General features: G+C 40.6%; 1 protein-coding gene and 4 non-coding genes across 5 annotated transcripts in view; 2 read left to right on the top strand and 3 right to left on the bottom strand.

Moving 5' to 3' along the window:
- LOC118856634 (histone H3-like) overlaps window positions 1–22,483 on the top strand; it is a 191,429-nt gene that overhangs the window by 107,569 nt on the left and 61,377 nt on the right. Inside the window, exon 2 of the mRNA XM_036767043.1 lies at window positions 14,523–14,528. Coding sequence (XP_036622938.1) covers window positions 14,523–14,528 — 6 coding nt within the window. The remainder of the gene's footprint in view (window positions 1–14,522; window positions 14,529–22,483) is intronic.
- On the top strand, window positions 113–194 carry TRNAS-UGA. The gene has a single exon. It is a non-coding gene; the product is annotated as a tRNA-Ser (tRNA).
- TRNAS-GCU lies at window positions 952–1,033 on the bottom strand. The gene has a single exon. It is a non-coding gene; the product is annotated as a tRNA-Ser (tRNA).
- On the bottom strand, window positions 1,203–1,274 carry TRNAQ-UUG. The gene has a single exon. It is a non-coding gene; the product is annotated as a tRNA-Gln (tRNA).
- On the bottom strand, window positions 20,078–20,149 carry TRNAM-CAU. Its single transcript has one exon. It is a non-coding gene; the product is annotated as a tRNA-Met (tRNA).

Consider the following 22,483-nt stretch of genomic DNA (forward strand, 5'->3'; position numbering starts at 1 on the left):
TTATATGTCAAATACCACATTTATCAAAATTCGACTATGAAGAAAATACTGGACTGTTAACCCGAAAGGAAATGAAGAAATGAAACATTCATGAGATAAGCGCAAGCACACAGTAGTCGTGGCCGAGTGGTTAAGGCGATGGACTTGAAATCCATTGGGGTTTCCCCGCGCAGGTTCGAATCCTGCCGACTACGAGGTGTTCTTTTGGGCAACATTTGGTTTCATTTGTGTTAACTCCTATCCTTGTGAGGATTCTCTACTGATCTGAGGCATATAGTTTCCGTATTTCTGAATAGAGCTAGGTGCGAATGGCCGATTCGTCTTTGGGCGTTCCTGTGATTTAATTTATATATTTCTGAAACGAATAATCTATTTCTAAATTTCCTCCTAGCTCCAAAGTTCCTTCAAGTATGACATTTGCTGTAAGATGTCAGGAAAGAAGGATGGGGGTGCAGAAGAGGAGGATTAGAGCAATAGATCTTGAACATAGAAGGGATACCTTTTTATAGATAAAGGTACGTGCCGGCAGCACCAAACCACACAAATGTTTGGCGTCAGAAAACCCCACAGCTAATTCTGGGAACGTAAACTTTACTGGAGAAGAGGAAGTAGTCAGTATTGGTTCCCTGAAAGACGGGATTCAAGCTTTGCTAACTGCGACTTGATATCTCCTCCAGCTCCTAACACAGTAAGTGCTTAATACAGTTTGTAACTTGTTTCACCGATTGTCCTAGGCAAAAGAATTTGTCACTGAGAGGGCATTGGGGAATATCGTCATCATTGAGGTTTGTTGTACAAAAAGGCCAAGATTGTGGTGAATTTTACTTCTTAGAAAACCACTCGAGCGCCTTTTTCTGGGGTGAACCTGAAATAGGAAGTGGTTCGTGTCTTTTTCGACCCCCCCGCATAGATAAAGGGATAAAAGCCATGTCTTCAGCGAGCAAGAGAATCCGACGAGGATGGGATTCGAACCCACGCGTGCAGAGCACAATGGATTAGCAGTCCATCGCCTTAACCACTCGGCCACCTCGTCTGTTTGCTCGGGCTTTTGGATTCGTTTCTGTAGTAGTTAAGGGTATTTCCCTAAAGGAGAAATATGAATCAGGGAGTTTCTTTACGTTATTTTTTTTTTCATCGGGAGAGTGCTACAGAATACGTCACATGAACGACCTAAACCTGTAAAACCAAGAGAAAAATACTTCAGGTCCCACCGAGATTCGAACTCAGATCGCTGGATTCAAAGTCCAGAGTGCTAACCATTACACCATGGGGCCTCTCAACGAAAGCTCTTTCGAGAAACTGATCCTTATTTGACGTCGCCAATTTTTCTTTTCCCCCATGATCATATTTCCTTCTGTTTATGGTTTCATGAATAGCTGTGCTTCAGCCTTCAACTGGAGGCGGGGGAGGGGGGCTGGGAACACCCAGGCTTATAACCCTTATCAACATGACCCCGAGAAGAGAACGAAGCAGGCCCGAAACAGGACTCAGCCTGGCCTCCCACCCGACTCACAAAGTGCCCCTGAAAAATTCTCTCCCTCGAGCTCCTCCAAAACCGTATTCGCCCACCCGCGGAGCACCCAGGGTACAGCAAGGGCTCTGCCAGAACTCGGAGGCTCTGATTCCCAGAACGCACAGCACCAGATGCGAGGGTGGAGGGGAGAGACTCTGGATACTGCGCCTGCGTCTCTGCGGGGTTGTGATTGGTTCGCGGAGAACTCCTCGCGGCCTTCTACGGAAAGGGGGGTAAATGCGCTCTTTCCTCAGGGAAGGGATCTAGAAACTACGAACTCTGCGCGCCCATGGTGTGAGTGCGGTGTGGCCAGCTTTATCTAGTGGGGTGAGACCACGATATCCCCTAACCCCCGGGAAGGTGGCGGGCGACCGAACGCTGTGGCGCCCGAGTATGAATCCAGCCCCTCCTGCTCTGGGCGGCGGAAGCTCACAGCCCTTCCCTGTCACCCACCGCCTGTGACTGTCGTAGTTTGCGCCCGTCCATCCACATCTAGATAGTTCTATATGTGTGTACACGCATATTTACATATACTAGTGTCTATAGATGTTGTAACACTTCAATAACGAAGGCAGACAGAGGCACAGAATTCCAAGCACGATCGATTTATTGGGGAAGCCCGAATTTACCAATGAATCCACTTATGGGATTAACAACTCTTTTTATGGTTTGGAGCAGTACAGAAAAAAGGAAGGCTCGCATCACAAAGGGAGGAAAATATGGTTGAAAATTGGGGAAGAGGGCTAGCAACAACCCCCGCTTTCCCTCCTGTGGCTGAGAAATGGTCATTGTTTGGGTCCTGCCGTGTCTGCAAGGACAGAGGTAGCAAACCAGATTTGTTTGGATGACAGACCAGACATCCTTGAAGGATATCTTGGTGGTGTAAAGATACTAGACCATGCTCGCTGCTGTCCACCTGCGTCCTTCGAGGGTAGCAGATTTCCTTGACACAAGAATAGAACAGAGATTAATAGAATTACTAAACTTATTACAGGCCAGCTAAATTTCTGAATTAAGTTCAGAGATGAAGAATCATTACTTAGGCAGCTACGGAACAAAATTAGTTAATTGTAAATAGGATCACTAAAAAAGACAATCTGTTATTTCAATGTATATAAATATATTTCTATAACGTATCTAGGGATAGGTATATATTTATATATGCAGAGGCCAGGAGACAAATACATACAGATAATCTATAGATGTCTATTGATATTTATATTTTGTGTGTATAAATATATTTCTATATGTGCTAATAGATAGGTGCACGTATTAATATGTACAGATGTCTATTGATATATATTATGTATTTAAATATATTTATACATAGGTATCAATAGTACATATATATCAGCATATATGTAAATATAAACAAGTATCTACATATATTTGTGCATATATAAATATATATTGACATGTATAAATTTCTTAAAATTTTGTTATGCATATAATACATAGAGACAGCTAGATGGTACAATGGATAGAGAGAGCACTGGGCCTGTAGTCAGGAAGACCTGAGTTCAGACTCGGGCTCAAACACTTACTAGCTGTGTGGCCCTGGGCAAGTCACTTAACCTCCATTTGCCTCAGTTCCTCATCTGTAAAATGGAGATACATTGGAGAAGAAAATGGCAAACCACTCCAGTATTATGACCAAGGAGTCAGGAAGAGTTGGACTCAACTGAACAAACAACATAATATATAGATATTTTGCTTGATGTTTAAATATACATATGTTTACATGTACTTATGTGTAAATAGCACCTATGTGATTATATATAACTATATATCTAGCATATGTGGAACATATATGAAATATGATGTGTATGAATATAATATAATATATAAATATATTTGTGCTTTCTATATGGAGCAAATAAGGACAACTAAGGGAGGGGAAAGTAAGTTTATCAATAGACCATGAAGTACAGAAGCCAGCAAGGAGATAAATCTTCCAGCTTCAGCTTTAGGGATCCTGATCTTGAGTGTTCCTCTGTAGGCTTCTGGATCTGTTATCCTGAGGATTTATTCTTACTCCTGCCCCCGTAGATATTGCTGCAAGGAATGTAAGGATTATACTGATGATAGACCTTTCAAGTCAACCTATGTGTCTTATAAGGAAACTGTCTATGTGTCCAACAAGCCTTGTTTCTTTGTTCCTTTATTTGAATTTTATGTAATGTGAAATTTACAGAGCCAGGGCAGCAGGGGGCAGAGGTAGCCACCATTTTTCCTGGCTCTCCTCTCTGCAGAAAGACCTAATAAATTCTTTGCTTGAAACTTTTCATAGCTTGTCAGAAATATATGTGTGTGTGTGTCTGTGTGTGTGTATATATATATGTATATATCTACACATATAATATGTATGTGTACCTTTGTATGTATGTCTGTTTGTGTGTGTTTATATGTATATGCATACATATGAAATTTGTGTTATGCATTGTACTTGTGTGTACATGCATATATGTGGATAACTATGCCTACACATATGAGGTATTAATATGTATATACATGGGTGCTCCATGCAACTATGAAATGTGAGATGTGGCTGTTTATAGCATATGTGTGGTATTTGCACATGTGTGTTTATGCATATACATGTATATATTAGACACATCTGAAGTATTTCTGCATGCTGTGGACTCACTAAACGTTTAGTTGGGGCTAAAGTGATGAGAATAATAAGCCATTCAAGGGACTAGTTCTAGCCTTGAAGCTAGCCCCTCTTGCTCTGCTAGTTTTAAAGCACAGAAGGAGGAGAAATATAAAGATGAAAGAGAATGACTTAGCATATGACTGAGTTATAAACACATGGACATATCCGAGCCCAATATCATAAGTACAGGAGAGGAAAGATTGATGCTTGGTGCTATTCTGCATAGGTTCCTTGCTTCCCCTCCCTTCTATGCATTCCCACTGAAACTGTGACTGGACTCTGATTAGGAAGCACACAGGAAAGGTTGTCAGGCAGGGTCTTAAGGTAGTCACTGACTCCCATCCCTTCTAGTGCGTTCCAACTTCAGAAAAGCAGTGTGGGATTCTTCTCTTGAGTGCAGCTGGCATGGTAAGATACAGATAAGGTGCCCTCCCAAAAACCTCCAAACATTAGTGCAGTCTAAAGCGTTAATACTTTAAAACTGTCCCAAGACTTTTGAGACACTGTATTTCAATACTTTATGACTGGGATGGAGGATTGGAGGAGGGAGTTGGGAGGATGAATGAAAGCCCTCCTCTGCCAAGGGTTCTGAGGAACACCACTTTTCAAAAGTAATGTTTTGAACTGAAGTAGAAACTAGGTCCCTAGCTACTTAGGAATTTCTTTTGAACTGTGTCCTTTGAATTCTAATTTCGTGCAGTAAATGTACATTAAGCAATAAGTTGGGAAGGAGGAAAGAATTATAAAGGGAAATATGGCACAAACCATATTGAGATTTTATCAGACTTGTCTGAGTTAAGGTAAAAGAGAAAATTTGATTAACTTTATGAAAGATTTTATGTAAAATGATTTCATGTTTTACATGCATTATTTTTACAGAATTCACATTTTACGTATCAGTATTCTTCTTGACTCCTCCAAGGGAACTTGGACCACAGCACTAAGAGCTGGTGAAGACAGCATCAACACCCACACCTGGCCTCCCTTCTGTGCCCATATGGGAGTTAATTGTTTCTGCATCAGTAAACTTTCTGTGTTACCTACAACGACAGCATCTTACCATCTTAGAGACCATTTTCTGGGCCCGAGGATGGATGTTGCAGTAGGTCATCCATTATTCCTGAAAAAAGCAAAACAAATGTCTTTTCTTTAGTATTATGCTGTAATATTGAGAAAGCCTCAATGTTATAGCTAAGGTAAAAGTTAAGAATCTCAACACCACAAACAGGATTCAGTTTCATTGCCTATGCATGAGCAGGAAAGTAGGAATACTAAAAAGGAAGAGTCAAATGTTAATTTTTTCTGACAATATAACGAAAATAAAACTGTTCAAGAGCACCAGTTCTCAAACTTTTTGATCTCCAGATCCCTTTCCACTCTTAAAAGTTATTGAGGATCCCCACCCCCTAAGCTTTTGTTTAAATGGGTTGTATCTCTCAATATTTATCATATTAGACATTAAAACATCTTAGTGCTATGAAAATAGTTTTGACCTTTAGGACCTGCCCCTTGAAAGTGGTTCTGTTATCCCTGAGAGTCCTTGAACCACACTTGGAGAACCACTCTTCTAGAGACCTGCAGTTGTTTATGTCTCTTCCTTGAGTCCCCAGAACTATACCTTGTGTCCTGCTGTAACATGACAAAACAATCTGATTTATCATCCTTTAGATCAAAATTGTGGTCTTTAACAATAATAACTAATAACTTTACAGTGTAGATGCCTAACCAAAAATAAAGTTGTTCTTAAAAACTTAGAACATTATCTTTGTTACTTAAAATTTTTCAAATACCTGTTGTTGTTGGGGAGATGAAGGGCCTGGTCTGAGACTTTACTTTGCTATTGCATGAAATAAATATGTGATGCTAACAGCTCTGAAGTTTTTCACACAGTGTAGAGATTCCCTTCTTGACATTGCCACATTTCTTCCCCTTGCCACTCCTTCCATCATCCTTCCCAGTCTGCCTGTCGTCTCTCTAGCTTTCTGCTTCCTCATCCAAAATTTCTCATTTTTTCTTACATGCAGAAGAAAACACTGTACTTACTCAGCTTTAACACACCCAATTGACTTGACAATATGATCAGTTCTTCCCATCTCTGAAGTCTGTAAGTAGAGAAAATGCTTTCTTCCTTTCAGAATGGGAATAAAGCAGTGCACACATTTACAAGTCTTTGCTTTACTTTAATTCAGCAACACATCAAGTGTATTGGAGATGGTGGGGCTGAGTTGTACATCCTGACCCCTTCTCATTTCTCATTTCATTTTCCCCCTTTATCTTGACCTCTATCTTCCCTTACCTCTCTTCTCCAGATTCCTTCTTGTCCTCTCCTTTAATTCCGGGAATGAGGAAATCAAGTTTCCTGACTTCCTACATTTGTTAACTTCCAGGCAGTTCCCACTGTCTCCCTACTCCAGTTCCCTTTTGCTACCAGAATATTTGGAACTGGGAAGTAAGGAAATTGAGAGAATTAAGGAGATTAGGATAACAAGTGGTTAATTGTGGGAATTGAGTGAATCCCGTTGACTCCATCTTGTGACTCAGTTCTGGAACTAGCTCAGTTCCCTTTCTGTTCAATTATGGGCCTAGTCCAATTTCTGTCTTGTGAGGAAATTTTTTTCAGTTGTGGGAATTGGAAGAAAACCTTATTGTGTTGTTTGGATCTAGTCCCACATGGTTGGAAACCTGGACTACTTTCTCCTGCTGCTTAGAGACCCTTAGCCAAGGACCTGGATTATTCTGATCAGAAACCCAGTCTGACCCAAAGATTGATGCAAGGAATTTTCTCACAGTTGTACATCTCACCAACCTACTTATCTGAAAATTGCCTACATATTGATCAATCAGTTATTGTTTCCATATTCCTTTGATTGTTTACAGACACCTGAGGGGTTTACAGACACCTCTTTTTCTGAATTCAAGGAGTTACACCTATTTCTTTTTTGTTTCTTGGAAAGACCCTAATCTTTCTTCCAATTAGAAATCAGATAGCCTAATGTTGTATTGTTTCCTTTTAATTAACCAGCCTTATTTGATTAATTATTTTTTAATGTATAAAAGCCTGCCTCCCCCTGTATTCGGGGTCCAGGCCTAAGCTGAGGAGGTCTGGTCCCAGTTTGTTGGGCAATTGCCATGCGTTGTGTAATAAATTGATATACTCTGGAGATCAAACCTTTGTTTCCTCAGTCATTTCATGTTTCACCTGACCCAGGAGACATTATCGTATTACACTGCAGAAGAAAGCCCTGTACTTACTCAGCTTTAACCCACTCAATTGACTTAGGAGGATGATCAGTTCCTCCCATCTTTTAAGTCTGTAAGTAGAGAAAATGCTTTCTTCCTTTCAGAATGGGAATAAAGCAGTGCACACATTTACGAGTCTTTGCTTTACTTTAATTCAGCAACACATCAAGTGTATTGGGGATGGTGGGGCTGAGTTGTACCCCTTCCAATGGGCCACATGCTTTGACCCCTCGATAAAGGTTGGCCTTCCTGTATCCTTTTGAGTGGGGTTACCTCATACGCAAATGATCAGAACCCACAGCTGACTTGAAAATCATTTATTTGGATTATTGTTTGTTCCTGTTACATTAGGCCATATGTCTAAGGCTGGCAGAGGTTTCCCATCATCCCAGTTCCTGGGTAAGAGGATATGTTTAATCACCTGAGGATTTGGGCATGGGAATAGGTTTGGGGAGGGCAAGGAAAGAAAAATGATAAGTGAACATTGAGAACACAGTACAATTTGGAGGCTCTGCCTCCTCCATTTGAAGGAAGCTGCAAAGTACAGATTCAGACAGACTGACCTTTTCATTGCGACTTTTCCTATTACATTAGCTGAGAAGTCACCCAAATGTATCAAGGCCACTTCTACAACATTTTTCAAATAGCTAAGTCCCACAAATTCAAGGACCAGACTCATGGTCCGCACCTTACAGTTATTTTTGGTATTTTTGAAAATGCTTTGGTAACCTGACTCAGGGTTCACTCCAAGGAATTATTCCTTTTTGGTGGTAGGGTGTGGAGAATGGGAGGACAATTGGGTTGGAAATACTAGATAAAGGCAAAGGAATATTGAAAAATGAACCTTGTGCTAGCTGTTAAGAGGCTCTGAGGTAGAAATTCTGTGTGGTAGCACAACCACGTGGACATTGGAACAGGACTATGAGTGACTGTACTGGGCACTCATCTGCTGATCAGAATATGCAATTTGAAGACACCCTGACTTTCCCTGGCCTGAAAAAAATACATGAGACAAAAGTGGCTGGTTTCTGGTGACAGTGTCTTGGACATGTTGGAAGAGAAGCTAACCAACCTCTTCAAGGAGGGAGACACTGTCAGCAGCCACATAGAACAAGTGATTCAGAGTATGAGCAGAAGCCAAGTGGCTCAAGCTTTCATGTGGTCTTGCAACCTTTGACTGATATTTTGGCATGGTTACAGGATGTGGAAAAACATCAGAATATATACCTAGAATTTGTCAAACCTGTAGTCTCTGTTAGACAAAATTCACAAAACCTTGCTGAATGGAACCCTACAAATTTGTTTTATCTTTGCAAAAACACACTCTGTTTACACCTTCCTAATTGATTCGCTATCCCTATGCCACAATGACTGTTACAAAGCTTTTCATGCCTTCTCAGACCCTCCATTAAATCCTGTCTCTACTCTCCGTACTGAGGACCTTGCCTCGTACTTCACCAAAAAACCCCAGGTTATTCACCAAGAGCTTATTTTTCTTCCCTTCTAATTTTACTCAAATATTTTCTTTACTATCTCCTTCACACTTGTCTCTGATGAAGAGGTGGGCCTTCTTGTGGCCTAGGCCAAGGTCTGTCCTTGTACCCTTGATACCATCCCTTCCCATCACCCCCACAATCTCTAATCTTCTATCTTCCTCTGTATGATGAACACACATACCTATAGGCCCTCTCCTTTCTTCCCTCTATATCATCTCACTCAGTGAGCCTGTCAGCTTCTATGGGTTCAATTGCTGTCTCTATGCACATGCTTTGTCTTTGTTTCTCTGCTAAACTACTCCTACATCACCATTAACCTTTTGGGTGTCTCTAAATGGATGTCCTGTAGGCATCTTACATTCAACATGTTCCAAACAAAACATTTTTCCCAGCGAAATCTCAATTTTCCCTTTACCATGGAGAACATCATTATTCTTCCAATCACTCAAGCTCAAAACTTCAGTGTCACCATCTACTCCTTACTCTCAATTACCCTATATATTCCTTCCATTGCCAAACACTATCTTTTCTAACATCTCTTCTATGATTCCTCTCCATCCACACTGTCCCTACCCTAACTCAGACACTCATCACTTCTCTAGACTATTGCAATCACTTCTTAAATGGTCTCCCCATCTCTTATCTCCCTCCACTCTAATACATTCATTTATCCACCAAAGTGATTTTTCTTCACTTTCTCAACACATTTCAGTGATATCCTGTTACTTCAAGGATCAAATATAAAGTCCTTTGGCTAGCATTTAAAGCCCTTCACTATCTGTCCTTTTCTAGTCCTTACATGTTATTCCCTTTCATATACTCTGTCTTCTAAGGTCCATCTGCAGTGGCGCACTTTTTGTTTCTTGGACACAACTCCTTTTCTCAACTCCATATCCATTCACTGGTTCTCCCCTCTGCCTGGAATGTTTGCCCCCTCACCTCTGTCAGTTAAGTTCCCTGGCACAAGCCAAGTCCCACCTTCAGTAAAAAGTGACTGAAGACCGTGCTCCCTTCCCATCCCCTACCCCATCCCTTCTTCAGAGATTACCTTCCATCTATCCTGTTTATATCTCACATGTACAGGGTAATTTACTCATGTTTCCCGTTTGAATGTGAGCTCTTTGAGTGCAGGTGGAGTTTTCCTGCTTCTTTGTATCACTAGAGCAGCCCAGAACCTAGCATGTCGTAAAGACCCTACTTGTTGACTTGCAACAAGCCCAGAATCCAATTTCAAAGAATAAGTAAGACCTAGTAGAGGATGTCCCACTAAATGTATCTTTCTTCCTAGAAATACAAAGGAACAATGTTTCTGTCCAGAGACCAAAAGAACCACAGCTAAATTGCAATTTAATTTCTCCTTACGCTTCATTAAAATTTTTTTCCAATTATATGTGAAAACAACTTTAATATCTGTTTTCTAAAATTTTTATTTCCAAATTCCCTCCCCCCCCTCCCATGGAGAAGGCAAACAATTTGATATAAGTTATACATGTGCAGTCATGCAAAACTTATTTCCATTAGTCATGTTGTGGAAAAAAAAAACACAGGAAAAATAAGGAAAGTTTAAAAAAGTATCCTTCAGTCTGCATTCAGACTCCATCAGTTCTTTCTCTAGAGGTGGATAGCATTTTTCATCACAAGTCCTTCAGAATTGTCTTGGATCATTGTATTGCTGAGAATAGCTAAGTCATTTACTATTGGTCATTGCAAAGTATTGCTGTTTACTGTGTAGAATGTTCTCTCAGTTCTGCTCACTTCACTCTGCATCAGTTTGTGTAAGTCTTTCCAGGTTTTCCTTAAAGCATACTATTCATCATTTCTTATAGGATAATAGTATTCCATCACAATCATATACCGCAACTTGTTAGGCCATTCCCCAATTCACGGGCATCCTCTCAAATTCCAATTCTTTGCTGCCACAAAAAAAGCTGCATATAGGTCCTTTAAAAAAAAATCTCTTTGGGATATAGACCTGGTAGTTGTATTGTTGGGTCAAAGGGTGTGCACAGTTTTATAGCCCTTTGGGCATAGTTCCAAATTACTCTGGAGAATGGTTGGATCAACTCACAATTCCACCAACAATGCACTAGTGTCCCAATTATCCCACACTCCCTCCAACATTTGTCATTTTCCTTTTCTGTCATATTAGCCAATCTAATAGGTATGAGGTGGCATTTCAGAGTTATTTTAACTTACATTTCTCTAATCAATAGTGATTTAGAGCATTTTTGCATGGCTATAGATAGTTTTGATTTCTTCATCTGAAAACTGTTTGTTCATATCCTTTGACCATTTATCAATTGGGGAATGACTTGTATTCTTATATATTTGGCTCAGTTCTCTATACATTTGAGAAATGAGTCCTTTATCAGAAAAACCTGCTGTAGAAATTCTCCTGAGTTTTCTGCTTTCCTTCTAATCTTGGGTGCATTAATATTGTTTGTACAAAACCTTTTTAATTTAATGTAATCAAAATTATCCATTTTACATCCCATAATGCTCTCTACCTTTTTTGGTCATAAATTCTTCCTTATCTGACAGGTGAACTATTCAATGCTCCCCTAATTAGTTTAAGGTATCACCCTTTATATCTAAATTATGTACCCATTTTGACCTCATCTTGGTATATGGTGTGAGATGTTGTTGTATACCTAATTTCTGCCAAACTGCTTTCCAGTTTTCCCAGCAGTTTTTGTCAAATAGTGAGTTCTTATTCCAGGAGCTTGGATCTTTGTGTTTGTTAAGCACTATATTACTATGATTATTTACTACCATATATTGTGTAGCATCTCCTTATACTTTAAAACAAATGTAGACATAATGCTCTGGAGTTTAGGTAAAAAATTTCTAGAACACAACCATCTTGCAGAACATTTAGGGCCCACAGACTGTCATAGTGTCTACATGTATACAGGCTTGGCCTGGGCCTTAACTTGAGCCCACAAAGGAAGCCTGGTGGTAACAGAGAAAGTAACCAGGGCAATGATTAATTACTCTACAGCTGGGTGGGGAACTTCAGAGAAGGCAGACAGAGAGGCACTCACCCAAAGCATTTATCTCAGACTCTGTGCCTTACTTTTTGTGCACATGGCATGGAGTTGAGCCCCTGAAGAATGCCTTTACTTTTACTAGCAATATAAGTAAAGATGATAAACAAGTTTGGGCACCTAAAATAAACTATGTCTAAATCTAAATCCTAATTTTTCATGGGGCATGCGGACAGAAATAAAACCAAAAAAACCCTCAATACTAGTGAAGTTGTATAGAAAATAAGTATGCTCACACATTACTGTTGGAATTGAGAGCTGGAATAGTCTGTGGTATAAATTGTCCACATGCTATGAGTTATAGTTATATTGATATTCTTTGACATAATAATCCCTATTATGAGAAACATGTCCTAAAAACATTACCAAAAAGATGTTCCAACAGTTGGAGAACTGTGTTACGCTGATGTAATCCAATCCTATAATGCAATTTAAAACTGGATATGTGCAGAATATAAGGTAGTATTGAAAGATTGCTGCAAAATAATGACAAGTGAAAAGAGATGAAACAGAAGTTCTCTCTGTTTAGTTAGATAGAGATAGCACCTGTCAATTTGTGGGTTTTTAAAAAATATTTTGATAACTATTTCAATATAATTGTTTTCCTTTGAACTCCTGTATATTTTATTTTGTGCATTTAAAACCTTATTCCAAGAAAGGTCCACAGACTTCTCCAGATTATCAATTTTTCCCATAGCATTGAGAATTTACATGACTTGTCTAGGGTCAAAGACCTAGTATATGGTAGATGCGGTATTTGAACTGTAGTCTTTCTGCCTCTGAGACTCAATATTCACTTCTCCCTACACACTGATCATGAGTATATGAGAATAAGATAAACACAAATCAAGGGGTAAATGGACAAAGACAATTGGAGAAGACAGGAGTCTGTAACTTGTAAGTTACAGAAATAAAAATCAATTTGATAGTTTCAATAGTTGATGTTTAATTGATTTTGTTACATTTAATGTTATCTTTACTGAGCTGTTTTCAGATTTTGCCACAAGGGGGTGGCAGTGTAAAGTAAATGATTTCTAAATTGTTTATTTAATGCTTATCATAGTCACTGGAGCTAGGTGGAATCTCAGGGGTCACGTACTTCAATCCCAAAATTTTACAAAGGAAGAAAGTAGTCTAAGGAGCAAAAGGCTCTTGATCAAGGTCCACACATTGGATCAATGGCAGAATTGAGATCCCCAGTCCCTGGTCTCCTGATTTCTGGGTTAGAGCTCTTTCCTCTGTTTTCCCCTTTGGGATCTAAATGCTTACCAATGTGGCTTTTGATATAGTTCTCTGATAGTTTTTACCCTAATGAAAACACACTGATTACACGAATGATCAGTGCTTTTCTACTCTTTCTTAGCATCTCCTTTTCATCTAAAACTGGGATGACAGTATTCTTTGAAGGTAAAGGCTGATGTGTGAAGCTGCTTCAGTGAGGGACCTGGATCCTGGCTCTTGCTTATTTTGGGGAAATTAGTAAATTGTTTTAATAACTAAGAGCCACAAACAAACAAAAACTCAACTGGCCTCAAAGGAAAACCTGATTGGGGGTGGGGGTGGAGGGTGGTGAGAGAATGGCAAGCCAACCACTGGGTAATACTGAAAGCCTTTTCCTCCCATCAATGCACACTAAACTTGGTTTAATACAAACTATTGTCAACACAATCAATCAGATTAATGCAAACTTTATCTAAAAATACATTTCCTCTCAAAGGAGTTATCAACCATGATATATATAACCAATAACAACCATATGAAAAAAGTGTTCCTGATCACAATTGATACAAATCAAAACAACCTTGAGGTTTCACCGCACACCAAGCAAATTAATGACAGTGACTAAAGATGGGAAATAGTCAGTGTAGGAGGAGCGGTGGGAAGATGGGCATGCTCGTATATTATTGATGCAGCTTAGAATGGTACAACTATTTGAGAAAACTGGAATTATGCAAATAAAATGACAAAATGTGCCTACCCTTTGAGCCAGAGATTCTACTACTAGGCATATATACCCCAAGGAAGTCATTGATAAGAAAGTAAAGTCCTTATGTATACTGAAATATTTATGCCAGAACTTTTTGTGGTAACAAAGAACTGGAAACAAAGTAGATGCTATCGACTTGGGACTGGCTATACAAATTGTGGTACTTGAATGTAGTAGAATATTACTGTAAGAAACGAGAATGTGATGACCGCTGAGAAACATGAAAAGATTTCTTTGATGAACTGATGCTGAGGGAAGGAAACAGAGACGAGAAAATAATATACACAATGAATTCAACAATGAAGAAATAACAACTATAAAACAATTTTAAAATTTACAAAATTGGGGCAGCTAGGTGATGCAGTGAGTAGCGCAGCGGCCCTGGAGTCAGGGGGACCTGAGTTCAAATCCAGCCTCAGACACTTAAGTCACTTAACCCCAATATCCTTGCCCCCAGCCTCAGACACTTGACACATGTACTATTTGTGTGATCTTGGGCAAGTCACTTAACCCCAATTGCCTTGCCCCACCCCACACAAAAAAAGTTACAAAATTACAAAGAACAAGTATGTCTCCAAAGAAGAGCTATGTGAACACCGTTTCCCCAACTCCTTTGTAGAAGGAGGAGGTCCTCAAGTATGTGGAGCATTACATATGTTTTCAATTAATCAGTTTTGCTGATTGGCTTTTCCTCCTTTTCTTTCATTTCTTTAAAGAACATTCTTTTCTATGGGGATGTAGCTCTGGGGCAGGAAAGATGGAGGGATGCAGGGGGAAATTTAAGTGATATAAAAACAAAAACAAAAAATTCCAAAAAAGCCTTTATTTAAAAAAATAGGCATCAAAAAATCAGTAAGGTAAAAATCAAAGAGGGGTTATTTTGGGGTCCTTGAATAAGGGGAATGATGAAAGACAAGCATTTTGAAGAGCAAGTGAATTAAGGCAAAGGAAATGAATGGGAAAAACTTTCAAGTTAGCAAAAACTTTGGGGATGACAAAGTAGAAGATTAACATGAAATTATTCATGACTTTGAAAATATTGTTCTCAAAGTCTATGTAGCACCCCCCATGTCCCCCACACACCTTTGGGATATCTCCTCAAAAAGGAACTACTACACTATAGCTTCAGGATGCACCTAGTGGGACTATGCTTTTAAAACTGTATCTCATGACCCTTCTACCCATGTGCTCACCTTCTAGTCAGCCAAATACCTCTTAACAAAGTCATTTACTAAGATGGCATAGGTCTAAAAAAAAGTTGCTACAAAACATTCCTCTCCACAAACCTAGGGTGCACTCTCCCACAGATACTAATTGGACACTTACATGCTGAAGAATGATGGTAGGAAAATATTAAAAGTCTTTATTTTCCATAATTAAATTATTATGTTTCTGTAAGCAGAAAACTATATATGTGTGTGTGTGTATATATATATATATATTTATATGAATTGCAATGTTTATACATATATATATGTATAAACATTGCAATTCATAACATACAATAGTCTCGAATCTGAGCTGGGGTGTTTCTGGCACCAGTCCTTGGTATTCTGTGGTGTGATGGCACATGAAGCACAAAGTTCACATGTCGTGTGTTCAGAACCAAGGCTGAAGTGAGGTTGCTCAATAAGACACAGGCAAGTGCTGCCAGAAACACCTCGGATTCACTACCTGTTTGATTTTGAATTAATTTTTGGTTGTTGCATGTTCAGAAACCTCTTACTATTACCACATTTTTCGTGACCCCTGCATTCAGTTTTGCGACCCCATGGGGTCTCAACCCACAATTTAAGAAGCCTTGGGATAGGGGACTATGTCTCAGAAAATGACTGATATAAAAGTAAAAGACATTAAGATGACATTTAAAAATATAAAATACTTAAAGGTAAATAATAAAGACAATAGACTCCAGTTGCAGCTATGGGTCCATTTTCTCCTTACTTGCCTCTCTTGACCAGAAGAGAGCAAGGGACAGAATTCTCAGCAGCCATGCCTACTAGGTTCAACCTTCTTAGTTCCTCCTCCTCTTCTTCCTTCTCTTATTTTCCTCCTTTCTCCCTCCAAACTCACCATCTTCTGCACCTTTGGGGAAGCAACAAAAGGGTGAGCTCTAGGCTCCTGTTTCTTCAAGTGATCTATGTGGAGATCACAGTGACTAAAGAACAAAAGTCTAGCCAGACAGAGAATCCCAGGGTTTTTAAAATTCTATCCTTAGGACTTTTAGTGATGATACATATAAATGGTTTCTGAGCATAACCACTCCTCTCCCCCTCCCCCGAGTTAGAGAGAAAGACAGAGACAGACAGAGACAGAGAGAGACACAAGGAGAGAGAATGTATAATGTGCTTGGGAATAGCTTTGGAACATACATACACAATGTGTAACTGTTAGGCATGTGGTTAGAACAAGACCTTTACAATTAGCTGCACAGCCAAAATTGAGAGCACCTTAAAAAGGCCTCTGTTGACATGGCTATTTTCATTTTTCTTTGATTCTTGATATTCATGAATTTCTTTGAATCCTTCCTGCAGTGGGAGACAGTGTTGCAAGAGGGAGAGGCCTTAGCCTTTCCCCTTTGAGCCCAACATATGGACCTATGAAATAGGCCTTGGTCTTGTGCCTCTGTATTTTCTTTTTTTGTTTTTGAGGGAAAAGACTGAAGACTACAACCCTGTGAGTATCGAGAGGTCAAGAGAATAAGCCACTGGGAGCCCATCAGCTACTTGAGGCCAGGATGTTCCAGTGTTCCAGCATCCCAGAGTCCTGGCATCTCAGATTCCCAGATCCCAGAAGGCAGTAGCAATTGGAGAGGGAGGCAAGAAAGGGTTCCTGCCGAAGGCAATGTTTGGGCTTAGTCTTGAAAAAAGTCAGGGGTTAGATTAGAAGGAAGATCATTCTAAACCCTAGATGGGGAACCTGAGGCCTTGCTGCCAAGATTTAGTCACAGGGCTGCCCTTGAAGACCTAGAGGGCTACATTTGGCCTCGAAGCCACAGATTCCCCACCTCTGTAAGCAAAGGGGGATGGGCAGTACAAAGACACAAAGATGGAAGATGGGACCTTTTGTGTGGAAAATATCAGTAGGCCAGTATGGGCGAAGCAAAGATTTCATGGAAGGGAGTAATATGAAGGAAGAATGGAGAGACAGTATGGAGCCAGGCTGAGAAGAATTCATACATCAACAGAGGAGTTTATATTTCATCCTCAAGGTAATAGGGAACTCCTGGAGTTACTGAGTAGCGGGGAGGGATGGCAGGGTCAGACCTAGGCTTTAGGGAAATCACTAATTGTGATCTGGGGTAAGTGTGAGGAGTGGAGGATGACATTAAGGTTGTGAACCTGGATGTTTAGGAGGATGGTGGTACTTTCCACAATAATTGGGGAGTTCAGGACAGGAGTTGGTTTCAAGGAGGAAAGACAATGAGTTATCTTTGGGGCATATCGAGTTTGAGATGTTTAACTAACATCCAGTTTGAAACAGGCAGTTCATGATGAACTACTGCATCTCACTGGACACCGATCCAGATGTCTCTGGAGGAGAAAGTGAGGCTGGTGATTTTCACAGCCCTCCCTCATTTAAATCCAATTCATTTGCAAGCCATGATATCTTTCTGATGTCATGGTCCTCTTCAAGAACAGCAACTGAATCTTACTAGAGACTAGGGATAGATATATAAATCTGAGAATCATATGCATAGTCAGTCAAAAGACATTTTTCAAACATTTACTGTGAGACTGGCTCTGGGGATACAAAGAAAGGAAAAACAAAACAAAACTGTTCTCTACTATCAAGGAGGATTCATTATAATGGTAGAGACAAAATGTACAGAACTAGGTAAATATATGACAGATACAGAAGAGATGGAAAATTATCCAAAAGAGGAAGACATCAGCAGCTGGTGGGACAAGGAAAGGCTGCCTACAGGAGGTAGACTTTAAGTGGAGAGTCAAAGGAAGCCAGGAAAAAAGTGGAAGGCATGGGGACAGAGCACTACAGGCATAAGGAATGAGCAATGCAAGGGTTCAGAAATGGGAGAGGGAGTGTGCTATTTCAGGAAGTGCAAGTACAACACTGTGGCTGGCTGGATCCTAGAGCGATGGAAGGGAATCGGGAAAGGCAAGAAGGGGCCAGCTTATGGAATTACAGATTTTAAATGCAAAATAGAGGATGTTATATTGCATTCTAGAGGTAATAGATACTCACTGCAGCTTGTGGAGGGAAAGCAAGTTATATATTGATGCAGAGGGAATTCTGATTTTTATACTAATCAACATGATATGTGTAATGAATATATGAATAGATTAGATTTTTCACAATTGCTTTTTTCCAGCTTCTGAGTCAGACTCACAATGCAGTTTGAACTGATCAGTCAAACATTGACAAAGCTCACAATCACTGGCATCCTTCTGCCTGCGTACCTGAAGTGAAGCAAATCAAAGATTGTAGAATCTGTTCCTATCACAGAACTCTGGTCCTGTGACTCATTAAGTAATGGCCCTGAAGGACTTCAGAAGTATTGCTCCAAAAGGACCCAGAACTGCTGTATTGTCTTCCATTTGTGGATTTGTCATGGGAAACCACTCTGGCCTTGGGAAGGATTGTTTGTAATCCACCTTCCCCCCTCCCTTCCCACTGGTGATTTATGTATATAATCTCTGTCTTCACTTCAGCCAAGGTGGAATTCTGATCAGGAGAATTCCTGATCTGCAAACCTGTTCCTTATGATGAAACTAATTAATTGAAAGGCTTCCTGATAACTGGCACTTTGTATCTGGCCTGCTGTTTTGTCATTCTCAGGTTAGAGACTGGCTGAGTAAAATCCTGTTAACATAAAAGAAGCTTCAAAAGGAGGCATGTAAATTTGATAGGACTATGGGAGTATGGGTGGGCCCAAGTGGACTGATAGTACTTCCCAAGAACTTATTCCTCCCTATGATGGAACACCTTCATTCATTCAGCCACTGGGGACCTGACAAACTAGTGGAGCTAGCTGGAAAATATTGGTGGGGGAGTTTTCACAGAGCCACTGTCACTGCCTAAGAGATGTGTCCCACCTGCCCCAAGCACAATGCATCCAAGCCTCTGAAGCCTGCTTGTGGCCAGTTTCCTCTCCCAGATACACCCTTTGAATCCTGGCAGGTCGACTTCAATCAATTGCCCCTTGCCCTCGGTCACAGTTATGTTTGGGTTATGATCTATGTATTTTCCCAGTGGGTGGAAGGGTTCCCCTCTCATACTGCCACAGCCTCTGGGATAATAGAAATGCTTTTAGAAAAAAAAACAAACATTCCATTATGTTGTGGGGGTGGTCCTAAAAAAAATGCATAGTGACAGAGGTACCTATTTCACAGGAGCTTCATTAGCTAAGCTACTTTCATCTTGACCAATTATACAGCACCTCCAATTTGCCCTTCACCCCCAGTCATCTGAAATGGTTGAAAGTGTTCATGGGATACTTAAAACCTCCCTTGCTAAATTCTCTAAGGGGCTAGGTATCCTCTGTCCCAAAGCCCTTCCTTTAACCCTGTTAAGCCTTAGGTACACACCATTTGGTTCCCATAAGCTCAGTCCCTATGTAACAGGATGCCCAATGCCACTGATCCTGTGGGTGGGAAACATAGCAGCCAAAGGCTCCCTCCTACACTACTGCATTGGGTTGGCTCAGAAACTATCAGAGACTTACCGACTTAGCAGCTCTTGTCTCCAGAGGTCTTATGTATCTCCTCCACCTCTCTGGGAGTCTTAAGGAGTAGGATTTCTGAGAGGGGGAGATGGTGAAACTTTTCCAGGGGTCCCCTTCTCAGGTCAAACTGGAAGGTCAGCTCAGAGAGCACTAGAGAGCTAACATTAAGGATTTCCAGGAGGGAAAGGTTGAGCATGGAGTGAGACACTGAGCCGAGGCTAAGAGAAACCTCCAGACCATAGGATCATAGATTTAGAGCTGGAAATGACCTTGGAGATCACGGAGTCCAACTGTTTCATTTTATAGATGGAGAAACTAAGGCTGAGACAGAGACATTCAGGAACATTTCCATAGTGCACAGCCAATGGCTGTCAAAAGTGAAGATTTATGTAATGTTTTCGTGAAACTGCGCCAGCTCGATACATTTAGAAATTCCGTTCTGAAAAGGGTGCTAGCAGAGGATGGTTTCGATCCATCGACCTCTGGGTTATGGGCCCAGCACGCTTCCGCTGCGCCACTCTGCTTTCCCGGGGGAATAACCTGAAGAGTTGGTTTCAAGGGCTACTTTCTTAAAAATTGCCTTCGAATGGAAGGCTAAAGAAGTTTGGGGGTGGAACTTGGCGAAAAGCCAGGAAAGGTATCCTGCAGAAGATGGTGCTTGAGTTGAGTCTGAAAGGAACTCAGGGGTTTTAAGAGGTAACGATTAGGAGGAGTGTTCCAAGCATTTTATGCTCAAGTAAGCTCAAGTAAGACAGTTTGTAGAGGGGATCAAGGTATAAAAAGAATGGAAAAGTTCGAAGGGGCGTGTTTATGAGGAGCTTTAAATGCTAAACAGAGGACTTCATATTGTATTTCAATGTTATAAAGAGCCGCTGGAGTTCGCTGAGCCGCAATCAGATTTATACTTTAGAAAACATTAGCTTGGCAGCCGAGTGGAGGATGGATTGGAGTAGGCAGAGACTTACGGCAGGTACAGCAATTGGAAGGCCCAACCCAATGCAGTAGTCCAAGTCAGAAGTGAGGAGGATCTTAACTAAAGCTGTAGTTGTATGAGTGTACAGAAGGAGATGTTTGGGAGAGATGTTGTGAAAGAAGAGAAGACAAGATTTCACCAGACTACGAGCTCCCTGAGAGTAGAGATTGGGTTTTGCTTTTCTTTGCATCTACAGTACTTAGCACAGTGAGGATTCATAATAATATTCAGCTGAGGATGACATGGGCCTGCACTGTAATTATAACAATCGCTAGCATTTCCATAGTGCTTTTCGGTTTGCAAAGTGCTGTACAGATGTTATCTTACTCAATTGTCACGATACCTCTGTAAGTTAGGTACGATTGTTATCCCTATTTTACAGATGAGGAAATTCAGGCTCAAACAGGGTAAGAGATTTGTCCAGGGTTCCACACATAGTAAGGATCTAATTTGGACTTGTTGTCTCCTTGACTCTGGGTCCCTGGCTCCATCCACTACGCCACCAAGCTGTTTCTAGTAGAAAAGTTGAGTTAGTTTTGGGGGGAAAGATAATGAATGCTGTTTTGAACATGATGAATTAAGATGCCTTTGGGACATCCAGTTCAAGATATTCAAGGTGCACTTGGAGATGCATGGCATCAGTTCAGCAGAAACTAGGACTGAATATGTAGATGTGGGAATTATCTTCATAGAAGAGGCAATTGAACCTATAGGAGCTGATGGCTCAATGATCAAATGAGAGTTTATAGAGAAAAGAACTGAACACTGTATCCACAAGTGTTCTGACCCATACACACAATTATTGGGACTCTCCTAGATGAAGATCCATCGCAGGAGATCAAGAAGGAGCAATCAGAGAAAAGAGGCAAGAGAACTCAGGGTCATTGTTGGGGTGCAGACCACCAGAATGCTGGGGTGCCACCAAAATGTTGAGGTGCAAGGGTGTGTGTATCACTATGTCATCTCGAAAGAATTCACTCAGGCTGTCTCCAAATCAAGTGAAGGCTTTTATTTGGGGTCACAGGTCCAGTAGGCTTTCTCCTTAATGGAGGCAGCAGCCCCCTAAGGGAGGCAGCTCCTTAAGGGAGATGGCCAGCTAGCCAGGAGAAGTAAGGAATTCTGGTAGAGGAAATGTGCCCTGTGGGCACAGGTAATCAGTGACATTCGGGTAAGGGGCAGTCCCTCAGAGTTTTTAATTTCATAGTCCAGCTCATTTGGCCAGGGCAGAGGACCATTGTTAATCTCACCACTTCCAGAAAGGTTCAGCTAATCTCATCATCTCACTCTTCTAGAAGGAGGTACCCAAATTCATTGGGGAAAAATCGTGAAGGTCATGCATTCCTCATCATCACAAAAAACCCACAGGAGAAAAAAATGCATATCTGAGAGGAGAGGCTAGTCAACAGTAATAAAGGCTGCAGAAAAAAATAAACAGGCAGGATGGGGATTAAGAGGAAGGCATTGGATTCTTGAATTCAGAAGTCCTGGTTAATTTTGAAGAGAATGTTTTCAGTTGAATGATGAAACGGGAAGTCACATTGTTGAGGATTTGTAAGAGTGAGTAGACATAATGTGAAAAATTTGAATTAGTTTCAAAGGAATCTTTAGTAATCGTGGAAAAAAAATATCCTTTGTTTACCATCAGCCAAACTGTAATCTGGTACCAGATAATCTTTTTTTCTTTGGTGATCATCGAACGTTGATACTGCAATATGAGTAAGGAGAAACTCGCAACACCCTGGAATAGACTTAAATTGCTTTACAATTTCTCCTTGGGTGTTAGTGACCATCCAGCTCGGACTGAAAGAAAGATCGAAACGACTCTACTGAATTTTTTAAAGGGGGTTCGGATCAGGGGCATTAGTAAACTAGTAAAAGAAAAAAA

The sequence above is a fragment of the Trichosurus vulpecula genome, chromosome 7 (genome assembly GCF_011100635.1).
Source record: "Trichosurus vulpecula isolate mTriVul1 chromosome 7, mTriVul1.pri, whole genome shotgun sequence".
NCBI classification, from domain to species: domain Eukaryota; kingdom Metazoa; phylum Chordata; class Mammalia; order Diprotodontia; family Phalangeridae; genus Trichosurus; species Trichosurus vulpecula.